General features: G+C 43.1%; 1 protein-coding gene across 1 annotated transcript; it reads left to right on the top strand.

Annotated features, from left to right (window-relative positions):
* The first annotated feature begins 2,095 nt into the window (after nt 1-2,095).
* Nucleotides 2,096-11,857, top strand: LOC126535514 (uncharacterized). The gene is made up of 6 exons (XM_050182327.3): nt 2,096-2,437; nt 3,283-3,353; nt 5,122-5,218; nt 5,616-5,710; nt 9,169-9,391; nt 11,573-11,857. Exons 1-6 carry the CDS (start codon nt 2,245-2,247, stop codon nt 11,677-11,679), a joined length of 786 nt encoding a protein of 261 aa, XP_050038284.2. The 5' UTR covers nt 2,096-2,244; the 3' UTR covers nt 11,680-11,857.
* Nucleotides 11,858-12,432: the final 575 nt, after the last annotated feature.

Here is a 12,432-nt window from a genome sequence, read left to right as displayed (position 1 = left end):
CTGCGTACAGACATGCGTGTCAATTTCTAGAACTACAATAATTTAATGCACATAACCGCAAAAATGACAGCCAACCATGAGCGGAGGCATGGTATGGGTGTTGTGGTGACCTGTAACTAACAGCTGATAAAGTGAAACAAATGTGGAACGAACAATCCTTCATGACAAGCAGAAGTGTCATGAACAAAACCAGGAAAGAATGAACCTTTCATTAATGGATTAGGTCCCACTTTGAATTTTTTGGGTAGGAGAAAGGACTTGCCCATCCTTGCCTTACGACTCTATAGTGCCCATGAGTAAGACTACTGAAAAGACTGACCAGTTCTGATGTCTGGTTTGCTGAGGGTTCATGCTGGGGCGACAAGTCCTCGTCATCACTGGAGCACAAGGATGCACCATCCAGCAGGTCATATCGCAGAGCATCAGCAGGATCTTCATCTGTAGCAGAATCTGCTTCTGAATCCTGTGAAACAGACCTGTTCTGTATTATTACTTACGAAAAATATATGAATAATGCAGGCTTAACAGGGCTTACTGCATCATTGTACATAACTGCAGAGAGTGTAAAGCAAATGCTACAGCTATAAAGGGTAACTTTATTAGTTACTTAGTTCAAAGTGTGGAGCTGAACAGATGCGAGAAGGTTGTAACAATTAAAACAAAAAGTTGTGCCATTTTCTAATTGCTGTTCACTCGAAAGCGAACGATAAAGAAATGCTTTCGTACAGTCGAATGATTTATGTACTAATAGGCGCGTTACTTCTATAAAGACGCTTTATACGTTTTTTTTCTGTAGAATATCCTTTCAACTGAACGAACATTTTCTGACAAGCTTGCAACAAAATGGAACTGTAGCTACCGTCGTCGCACATTTAATTGATTCCATTAAACATAGATGTGTGTCACGGACACCAAGATTTAGTGACGTTAAGAATTGAAGGCCTCAACTCAAATGGCGTTAATTTCCGCGAATGTGGCACAGGTATAAGTTCGGTGACAGAGTTATAAATTACGTGCAGGCCAGCGAGGCGGCATTCGGTTCGACGACAGACGTCCATGCAGGTTACTATCGCCACCACCGTTTTTTGTTGTTGTTTCTTTTGCGGGCACAAGTTTGCCAAATCAACTGTTCCAGTTTATTGGTCGACTTCGCCTTGTTCTCTGCCTGCCTGTGCACCGGCCGCACTACGTGCCAACACGCGAAATGCAAAATGATGTACGCGAACATTCACAATACCACAATAGCAGATTTGTGTGTTAAAACAGGTCTTGCAAGAAAATTAAACAGTATTTAGTCGCACTTACACTTTGTACGATATTCAGCTGCCCATCGCTTGCTTCAGGAAGCCCATCACTTATGGAGCCGAGGGACAGGTCTGCTGCTGTGTCGTCGAGGAAGTCGTCACTCGTAGATTCTTCGCCACTTAAAGCGTCAGCCGGCATTCCCACTGCAGCCGCTGCATCTTCCACTCTGTCGGGACCTCCAAGCAGCGAGTGGCCATCACTATGAGCAGCTTTCTTCGCGTGCCTAGCTTCTGTCGAGCGAGGTTTCGCAATATTGTCTTTGAACAGCCACTCTCGGTATCTTTTCGGCATATTTTCAGAACAAATCCGGTACACGGCGGCAGCTAGCAATTTCCTGCAGGAACTGTGTAGCCTTATTGACGTACTGTACAGTGCCGGTGCCTTGCGCTTACTCGGAAAGAGGCCGCATGTCCCGGGTTGTGAAAACGATCGTCGCTACCATACGCAACACGAGGTCATGAGAGGTGGTGGCGCGATGGTTTCCCCCCCCCCCTCCCCTTTTACTGCACCGTCGCGATAGCCACTGGAGATTCAAGTTACAAAAATACGCTTTGTTTTTAAAGTATTTGCACATTCCAAGTTTATAATAAGCCTCCCAGATGGCGCTACAACAAGCAAGTGCCAAGAAAACTTGACAACTTGAAGAGCTTGACACCCAACGTTCAAGTACAAATACAAGTGGTCAATAATAACAATTTATGTTATAATTATCGACATTTTCGTACCCCTATTTGTTTTCATTTGTCACTTTTTATAACGTTCAATGAGAAATGTAGCCAAAATGAAGCAAATATCTTTAGCCGCTTTTACGTGCCGTTTGAGCCCCTTTAGCGATGCTCGGCTATTGTAGCCGAGCACGTTGTAGCCTAGTCAAGCCAGTCGTTCGCTTTTCGATCCTTGTTGTTTTGTTCTCTGTCGGTTTTTTTGTTTCATTCCGTAATGTCGCATATTTTAGTTAAGTGGGCGTCGACCGAACAGTGGGACGTGTATGCGACTAGACGCATGGTCGATGTGGCCACTGCCACATCGATTATGAAAGATCCCACTGTGGTGGAGGGTTTAGCCGGCAAAACCTTCAAGGTGCTCTGGAAGGATGGAGACGAGGCATGCGACGCATACCTGGTGGCTGCTGGTGAGTAATGGTGAAAATCACTGCACTTTCAATTTTATTATCTGTGTATTTATTTATCTTGCTACTAGTGCGAGTGCTTGAGCTATAAATAGGCGCTTCATTTCGAGATTGCGCTCCTGTCATGGAGATAGGCTAAGTGTGCATCCGCGGCCTTTATTCGTTATATCGGTCGTTAACTCAAGTGGGAACCACACGAGCGCGATTGAGCTAGTGACGACGTGACGAGACACCCATCGCGTTGGGAATTTCATGGCGACAAGTGATAAACTTTAGAATCCCAAAACCGGGCGATTGCATGCGCGACGGCAATAAGTAGGCTTGGGTGACAGCCGAACTTGTCGCTCATCAATGTCGCATGGCCGTTCGAGCGTGAAATCGCGGCTGTGTGGTTCAGTCTCTACTAAGTGTGGCTTTTCCCAGCAGTGCAAATATTGCGCACGGCGCTGTATCGCCTGTTTGTGCGTGCATACCCCGTGTACGGTACGGATCTTTTGTCAAGGGACATACGCACCCTGCTTGCGTAATCTTGAGCCATACGCAAGGTAGCACTGCATCGGTGAGTGCAGTCCCGCGTTGTTGACAAGAGCTCATATGCCCAGTAACGGCGTCTGCACGACCATGCTGTGCTGTACCTTGCAAAAAAAGAATTAGCCGCCCCGCAATGCGTCGGATTGCATCGAGTGAACCAGCGTGTTGGCGAGTGAAAGCTGTGCTTCCATGGGTGAATTTCGTGGGTCTCAAAACCAAACGTGGAGTCGGGAAGTGTGGCACTAGTACAAGTGGCCCAGCGCTTGCAGGTACTGGGCCTCAGAGGCGTGTGTATCGAATATGCATTATATCCGCAGGTGAGGCAGACAAAATGGAAAGAAAGAGGACGAAGTTGGCCACACGTGCAGAACGCAACCCTTTGACAAAGGTAAGGGCAGAACATTCAATCGATAGTGGAGTGCAAACATCTTCAGCTTGCATAGTGGCAATGGCAACTGTGCTGAGGTACCCACCTCTCTTTTTGAATGACACACCTGCTTTCATGCTCAATAATCAGAATATTCGGTTCATCATCAGTCACTCAATATGCCGTTTCACATGTCTAACACGTCTTGCCTTCTCTTTCCTGCATTTCTCTACAAGCTAACAGAATGTCAATGATCCTAATTTTTTTACTGCATTGATTACAGTGTGCAGGCCAAAGTTTGTTACTATATGCTGTTTGTAATGTTATGCGCTTCATATTGTTTTTGCTGATGTCATATTAATGTTCTATACTGCCGTTTCGCATGAATATTCCTTTCATTCTACTAATACTTTTTCTTTGCTTCTTAATTCCTTACGAATATGGTTCTCCCCTTACACAGTGCCTTCTCGAAGGCCCGTAAGGCACTTGTAAATAAATTTCTTTAAAATTCTGCGGTTAAGAATTTCGCAAAATTCTTTACGTCAAAGTTGTTATTGATATGAAGAAAGTGAGTGCTTGCACGTTAACAGAATAGAGATGGAACAACTGTGCCAATTATGCGAAATATGGCATAAAAATAAAAAAAAAAGCTATGTTAGCTTTGCCTAGCTTGTGAAGCTGAAACCGAATATCAAGCACACTAATGTCTTCAAACAGCAATTAATGAATCACCGTGGCCTTGAATATGGCTGATCCTATTTGCCCTCCATCCGCAGTTCTCAGGCTTTCACTTTATCCTGAGACTGGGTATGTTAGAAGCAGGAAAACCTGTGGATGTTGTAATTTTTTAAGTGCTGTTTAGTACCACTTTTCGTTTTTCATGGCCTTGTTGGCATGCTGCAGTTCTGTGATCATCCTTTCTTGGACCATCTTGCTCAGGTTCCTACGCTTATCTCTTTCACCCGTTTAATAAGCTTAAGTGCCACTCTCCCCAAATAGAACTTGTTCATTCTCACTGCAGTAAATTCTCACAGGAAGCCAGCCTCTAAAAAGCTTATGGAACTGATTTGGTACTTTTATTCTTAATGCCTTTCACAAATGCGCATAATGTGGCTTACATTCTTTGACTTTCATTTTGAAAGTCTAAACATACCCAGTGTGCGGTATGCACTGTCTCAGCATTGCCATTTGTTGGGCGTGTTTGTAAACTGACATTGAAAGTATATTTAGCGCCAGCGAACAAAGACAGAAGGGAGATGACACCATAATGCTGTAACTTCAACTTTATTTTCAGGAAACAACCACCTATTCAACCCGTGCACAATGGCGCCACATAATCCAAATTTTTAACCATTCAAAAAAGCAGTCTCCTTATCTAACAAGTCATGCGTTAAATAGGTGGTTGTTTCCTGAAAATAAAGTTGAAGTTAGCACATTGTGGTGTCGTCTCGCTGGCGCTAAATATGCTTTCAATGCACTGTCTCCTGGATGTTTAATATGGCCGAGCACAAACAGTTCAGTCAGCTGACCTTTACAGGAGTACAGGCTGCGATGCATCATTGTGGTGCTTCGCTCTTGGTAACTGTAAATGTGGTTACTCTTCAAGGGTTAAGAAAGAAAACAAACCGCTGTGCTGGGTACTGTTTATTCTTACAGCCTCCACAGGTTATTCAGTGCAGATGCAGCAGTGGGTGTGGGTTAAACTCCTCTGCAGGATACACATGTATCATTCTCAAACCTGCAGGGAGAATCGACGTTGCCTTTATACAGTTCAGCAATTCTTTTGCAGAAAACGCCATGCTGTGACCACGTGTCACAAATCGAAGCCCTCATGGCGGAAAATGCAGTTCTAAAAGAGCGGCTTCAACAGCAAAAAGATTTAATCGGTATGTGCTTTTTGATTATTCATACACATCACCAGTGGCCAAAATACCTTCTTGTGCTGTCTATTGCACATTCTCATTCTCCTGTAGGAGTGTTTCACAATGAAATTCTTAAGATAATCCTGCTTCGCATGAAGTGAGCGTCAACATGCGAGTGTCTGCAGCCTAAGCTGAAACAGACAATCAACTATACGCAGATTGATAAGTGGCAAATAATATATTTCATAGCTGCCACTTAAGCAGAACGGAGTAATGTGCGGTGTCATGACCTGCACAGAAGTTTCAAAGCTGCCCATCATGGCATCACTAAAAGCTCTCTAATCAGCAGTCAGTGCTCCTGTACATCTTACTGCATGGTAGAAATGCTTACTCTTAAACTTCTTAATTCTTCTTCTTTCAGACACTTCCAAAATGCTTAAAAAGCTGCAGCGGACTGTTGACAAGCTAACATCAGCTTCTGAAGGGGCAAAGCCTGCCGAGCCTGAAGAGAACACGGTAAGAGTTTTACTGCAATAACTTGCTCGATCTGTGGTGTGCAGCACTTGTTTATCAACTTCTCAGCACCAGTTTAATTAATGCCTAAGTAAAGGGACCCTGAAACTATTTTGACAAATGCACTAAATAGTTAAGGGGAGTTTACATTGAGGACACAGTTTGAATGCTCTGGGTTAACTGTGTAATGTTTACACATTTAGATTCACACGCACAAAAATAACCATTGCTGGCAGGCACGTACCCAGGATTTTTTTCAGGGGGGTCCCAACCCAAGGTAACTTTTCTATGCAAATGGAGAGGGAGTAGCTTTAGTAGTACTAATATAAATAATGTCCACCATTCACCATAAAGACGCGTAAACCCGCAAAAAGAAATGAAATAAGGTGAATATCACAGGTAGGTCTGTGAGATACACCTCTCCTTTACTTGGCAAACAAGGAACCACATCAAATGTACTCGCGCAAGAAAGAAGCGCCAGAAGAACACTGCCAAGAACAAGGAAACAAGCGAAAGTGTAAAATAATGATTTATATTGTAGCATGCAACTTAAAAAACAGCAGTTGGCAACCAAGGCACACTGACCGCGCGAGGTTGTGTTACTCTGCTAGCCAATCACAGAACCAAACAAAATCATCATCATGCGGCTTTTTCAAAATGGCGTTGTACTTGATAGCTCCGGAGCATCCGCTGTTCTTGAAGAGTCTTTTCATCGGAAGGAGCAGTGAGGTGTACAACAGACATTGACAAAGTGTATGGAGTCTGAGCATTTCACTCTTCAAATGTCTGCCTAGAGTGGTTGCTTAGTGACTATGGTGTTGGCCTGCTAAGTGCAAGGTCGTGGGATCGAATCCCGGCCACGACGGCTGCATTCTCCATGGGGGCGAAATGCGAAAACACACATGTACTTAGATTTAGGTGCACATTAGAGAACCCCAGGTGGTCCAAATTTCCGGAGTCACCCGCTACAGCATGCCTCATAATTGGATCGTGGATTTGGCATGTAGAACTCCATAATTAACCTTCAAAAGTCTGCTATACAGTTAGTTTCACTGCTGAGCCAGTTTTACCCATGAAACTTTACTGCCAACTGAAGTGAAACTTGAAGATAAATAGTTGGATCGAAGCAAGCCTTTTATTTCAGTTCAATAAAGAATTAGGCTGTCGCCATTCCACTATAGCAGGCGAGGGAAAACATAAAATTACGCACTACTAATTTTATTTTTGTGGTTACCGCCTGATTTGGGCAGCGGGAAAAGTTTGAAGTACGAATTATTTGCGGCCTTGCGGAGGAGCACTGGCTGGCGGTTATGAAGGCGTTGGCGGGGCTTCACTGCAGACTTAAATTGTATCCGACTATAGTAGCGTTCTTTTAATTATCTCTGGAAGAATTATAGAGAATTATATATTTGTGGAACAATCACAGTTATTTTTAATCCCTCGTTTACTGCTCTACCACGTTAAGTGCCAAAACCCACTCGTGTTGTTATTTGGGAAGTTGCATAACGATGCCTGACCACCAGTCCCATACAACTGCGTAGAGCGCAGGACGCTGCAGTTCTAGATGTACTGTGCCCACTGCGCAAGGTTAGGAAAACACCTGCATAAACACACAGCTGAGAAGTGGCTACATCAGGTGGCTCGACTGATAACTGTAGAAGCATCATTCAAAACGCGCGGAATTATTGTGCACTTCCGGCGGCATTTTCTCTACGTCCTTTAAATAAAAAGATGTTGATCGATAAATATTTTCACAAATGACGGTTAAATTAGTTCATTTTTGCTTTTCCTTCCTGTTTGGTTGATGCCTTGGCTCTCTCCCTAAGTATATTGCTTAATTTCTCAACTACTTGCAACTCTTGTTTCTAGTTGCCAATTTCGCACGAAAAGTGCTGTGCAATTAGGGAAAAACCAGACTATGTAACGGGTGACAGTCATGTTGCTTATAGGTTTAAATGTTGTTGCAGGGTTTGGTTATGGACGCTGTTTCGTATGATCTTGTTTTCCACCTCATCTAATCCATATCACGGGTATATATGGTTCCAAGGATCTGCCAGCATCGCAGCGATCCGTCACTTGAGGAAATAATGAAGCAAAAGGAAAAGTTAAACGCAAGTGGTGTTATCTCCGGCTGCAGCTCGTTCCTCGAACATATAATCAGACCAGCTGACCACGAACGAAATCCCTTTCCTGGTCCCTGGATCAATCTAAACAAAGAAGGTTGAACTAACGAAGCAACAGCGATGCGCATGACCGTTGAACAGATGGTGACTGAACGTATCTTGAGTTATTAGCGCGGGCACTAAATCGATGAGAAAACTGACCGTCACACCCCTGGAGATGCCGATAACTACCACCATCCAAAAGGAGTGAAAAAGGCAGCAAAATGTTGACTGCCGAATAGCTGTTAAGTCTCAACATTGATCAGGCGGTGCTTTAGAAATGTGTGTGAGGAGTGGTGGCGTGGTCGGGGAAGGGGGGCCTCCCCCCCTGGGTATGTGCCTGATTGCTAGCAATCTGTATGTGACACAGCAGTATGCTGATTTTTTCCAACCCTGCTTCTTTAACATACTTAACGTGACATCACAACAACGCAGGCTTCAACTTAATTCCAAACTTCCAAATAGTGAAATGTTATTTAGCCGCAAAAGACTCAAATACTAAGGTATTTGAGTGTTTTGCTTGTTTCATCAAAACACTCAGCTACCACAGTAGCGACATACTTTCGGTTATCAGAGGAATCCGACGGACTAGGCAGTGTTGCACAGGCATTGTCATCGTCAGCAATGTGTTGGTGTGAGATCCAAATTCCATCTCTGCATTTAATCTGAATTGGCACTCACAGTTTGGGGTCCGTTTCTGCTCGGTGAGAAACCAAACAAACTGAGATGCTTGATGGCTCAAAGAGCTCAACCGCGCCACTGGAGCTCTTCTCGAACTCTCAAGCGGAAGTAGACGAGAATAATATCACAGGATGATGCACTATGCAAAAAAGAGGTGAGGCGTGCAGACAGGACACAAGAGTAGAGAAGTGGACAACACAAACGCCACTTCTCTACTCTTGTGTTCTGTCTGCACGCCTCACCTCTTTTTTGCATAATGAATCCTTACCAACTAGCTCAGCTCTGTCATTCTAAGGATGATGCATGCCTCCAGAAGCTGGGGCTGAGCCGCCAGCTATGAGACACACATGTTGAGGAGGAATAACACAGCCTGACACGCCAGAGGAGGAGGGCAATGTTTACTGGCATGCCTTAATAGTCAACGTATTAAGAAAATTGTACTGCAAAAGGGTCACTTTACCACAATACTCCCTGCCTCATCACTGTTCTGAAACCGAAATAAGCCATTCCAGGGTCTTCTTAAGGTAGTTTGCTGTTAGATTTTATGGTGTTCTGTAGTTCAACTACGCAGTTATATTTTGTGAACATACCCACGCCTTGTGTTCATTCTTATTGCAGCAACGAGATATTGGTGGAGGCGTCATGGTGTCTCAGGCCACACTGACGAGGCTGGAACAGACCTACCAGGATGCTCCATGCAAGTTCTCAAGGGCACTGATTAGGGTGCTTTTCACTGATGAGGAGCTTGCCAACAAGACACTTTTTGGCCGGCAGGCAAACAGCCATAAAGAAAACAAGGTGAAAGCAGCCTTGGACCAGAAGAGGGTCTCTGCAGTCCTTGGTATGTCACTTTTTTTGCTAACTAACCTGGCGGAACCATTATAAGCTATTCTCATGTAAAAAGACGTAACAAATGGAGGAAAATTTGTGCATAAGCAATAAAGCAAGGATGAGCAAAGTTACTTAGGCTAAACAATTTTTTGCGACAATGCTTTAGATTTCATGACATTCTCTGTAGTTACAGGCGAGTTCATTGCTGAGATGTGAGCATTCTTTCTAGCATATGATAAGTCAGGTTAAAAAACAAGCAATAGCTGATTGTTTGCCTTTGTGTGAAGCTCTGAAGAAGTTCTATCTCTCACAAAGCACTTTGCCCTTTGCTTTTGTAACCTTGCTTGACTTGTTTGCAGTATACCCTATATAACAAATGCTTATGAAGGAATGTGTGGTTGCAGAAACCACATTGTTCAGCTTGATGACATTACAGCACTGTGTCGTGTAATCTATCATTCATTTGCTACGTTCGACATACGTAAGATACTCTGAATTTGAAAGTATGTGTAAACCCGCTATGACCATCCTTTGTGTCAGCCTCAATCATTTTTGCTGCAAGAGGAATCAAGGCTTTTTGATTTGTTCTATTGTTCTTCAACGCACCTTATTCCATGCTATACCATTTATTTTTTGTCTCCGAACAGAATTTTCAGGAATTGCAAATGCCATCATTGCACCTCCCACTTGGTATCACTTATATAGCAGGCATCACATGCTCAACAAATAATAGCTGGAGGCTAAGTTGTGGGGATACTTATCCTTTGTAATTTGATTTTGTGGCACTTGTTTCACTTAATAAGCAATAGTAGTTCATCAGTATCTGAATGTAATCAGTTTTAGCAATTCAATAAGCACAAACTTTAAGGTTGTGTTGTTAAAGTGTGCTGCAAGATGCACTGGTGTCCCAGTTACCCCCAATTTTTTGCAGCAGGACAGTGATTGGTGCACCAATGCTTTATACCACACATTTTCAGTTTCCTATACCCTGAATGTAGTGCTGGTATAGAGAATCAGCTCCAACTAAAGATGTCTTAGATATCAATGGCTATAATTGTGCTGTTGCAATATGTGCCCTTAAGGCAACTTAAAGCAATTAGCATACATTTGTAAACTGCCAGATTTTGTGCTGTGGTTAGTCACACATGTAATGTTGCTTTTTTAGTCAACTGCAGGGGCAAAATCTTAATATCTGCAACAGCAGAATTTTAGAAATTTTCTTGAAAATAAAAACAGTGATCCTGGTATAAGTGCAGTTTATGCCTACAGGTTTCCTATTTGCAGCCTTCCATATCTACTTTTTTTTCTTGCAATCTACACCTTGTTAAAAGCTATTACACGCCCAGCTCACCTGTACCGCTTTTTTCTGAGATATCGTTTAGCTAGTTGCTTTTGTTCTGTGTTCCATACAACTCTTTCTCTCCTTAAATGTCTTCTGACCTACTGGAATAGAGTATTTTAGGTCAACATTCCCTTTCTACAGAGTATTTTTTTAATGTCTGGATGTTGCTGTGTCTTATTGGCTCTCCATGGTTTATTGTTGCCAATACAGTGCTGCATTCTTCACCTAATGTTTCACCTTGAAACAGTTGGGTAGGCCTTATTATGGTCTATGCAGTGTTTTCCTAAGTGGTTGGATGTTTCCGTTGAATGTTCTCATTGCTACAAATGAAAGTGCTAACGAGTTGGGAAAAAAATTTTGCTGCTGTAAATATCTTACATGCCTGCTTTTGGTGGGTATTACACTGCACTTGCCACAGGATACTAAATGTAACCTAGCTGGATCCAACTAGGTCATTTTTACATGCACAGAAAAACTTCGGTGTGCAGTGCCAGCTGCAATGCCTTGCTGCCCCTTCACATGCATTGTTGCCGCCACAGACTGGAGCTGAACTCGTGATTCTTAGTGCAGAATCCCAGCATGTTGTTGCCTCTGTGTTGATGTCAGCACCACTAACAAATCTTACCACACTGACTGGCATTATATTGACTGCAATATGGTATGCTGGATTCCAGTTCATCTCAATTCCAAGTCATCTTGGTTGGCTGACCAAAATTCAGGAAATAGTTCAAGCCTTGTGTTTTGCCAATATATGGCAAGACATGTTGTTCCTCATATTATTTCAGGGTTGTACTTCTCAAGATATGTCCCTAAATAATGTCTTGAACATTAATTTTCATTCTTTTACAGAATACACATGCAGTAGGTTCAAATGCTCAGACGTGAAAGTAAAAAGAAGCCTGGGCTCTATGCTACAAAAAATGGGAGCGAGGAATGAGACCTGTTCCGAGGAATGAAGTGCTGAAGAAGAGGTCCTACTACTTCATTGTTCATTGTGCTGTGACAGGCACTGGCAAATAAAGTTAGTAGAAAAAAAAACATTTTTTCCCCCACTAACTGCTAGTGCCTGTCACAGCACAACAAACAATGAAGCTATATGCAAACCACTCAAATAAAGTCAAATCGATAAAAGACTCATATTGCATCTGGTATTTCATTGCATGCGTGCATGCCAATTCCCGGTAGGTGGGGTGCACAAATTCTGTCAAATGTCTGCTTATCTGCTGCATCCTGTGACCACAATCTCGACAGACTCCCTGCAGAAATGCTGTATCCTGCGGCTACACAGATTAAGCAGACTTTCTGCAGAAATGCTGTATCCTGCGGCTACACAGATTGAGCAAACTTTCTGCAGAAATGCTGTATCCTGTGGCTACACAGATTAAGCAGACTTTCTGCAGAAATGCTGTATCCTGCGGCTACAGGGATTGAACAGACTTTCTGCAGAAAGGGTGTACCAATTGGGCGCTGGGAGGTGACAGGAGGTGACAGAAAGTCTGTCACCTGTCTTCAGATATTCTGCATCCCGGGTGACTCGGGGTCTGCAGAATTTCTGCAGCAAGTCTGCAATGATTTTTGTAAGGGCGGAGAAGAAATAGATATACCAATATCCAAAAAGTTTATTAATAGTCAGTTATATAAACAAATATATATAAAATGGAATACTCAATGGGGTCAAGAACCCAACTTCTATAAAAGCTATATTAAGG

The sequence above is a fragment of the Dermacentor andersoni genome, chromosome 10, assembly GCF_023375885.2.
Source record: "Dermacentor andersoni chromosome 10, qqDerAnde1_hic_scaffold, whole genome shotgun sequence".
NCBI lineage: Eukaryota > Metazoa > Arthropoda > Arachnida > Ixodida > Ixodidae > Dermacentor > Dermacentor andersoni.
This window is presented reverse-complemented; position numbering and strand designations above follow the sequence as displayed.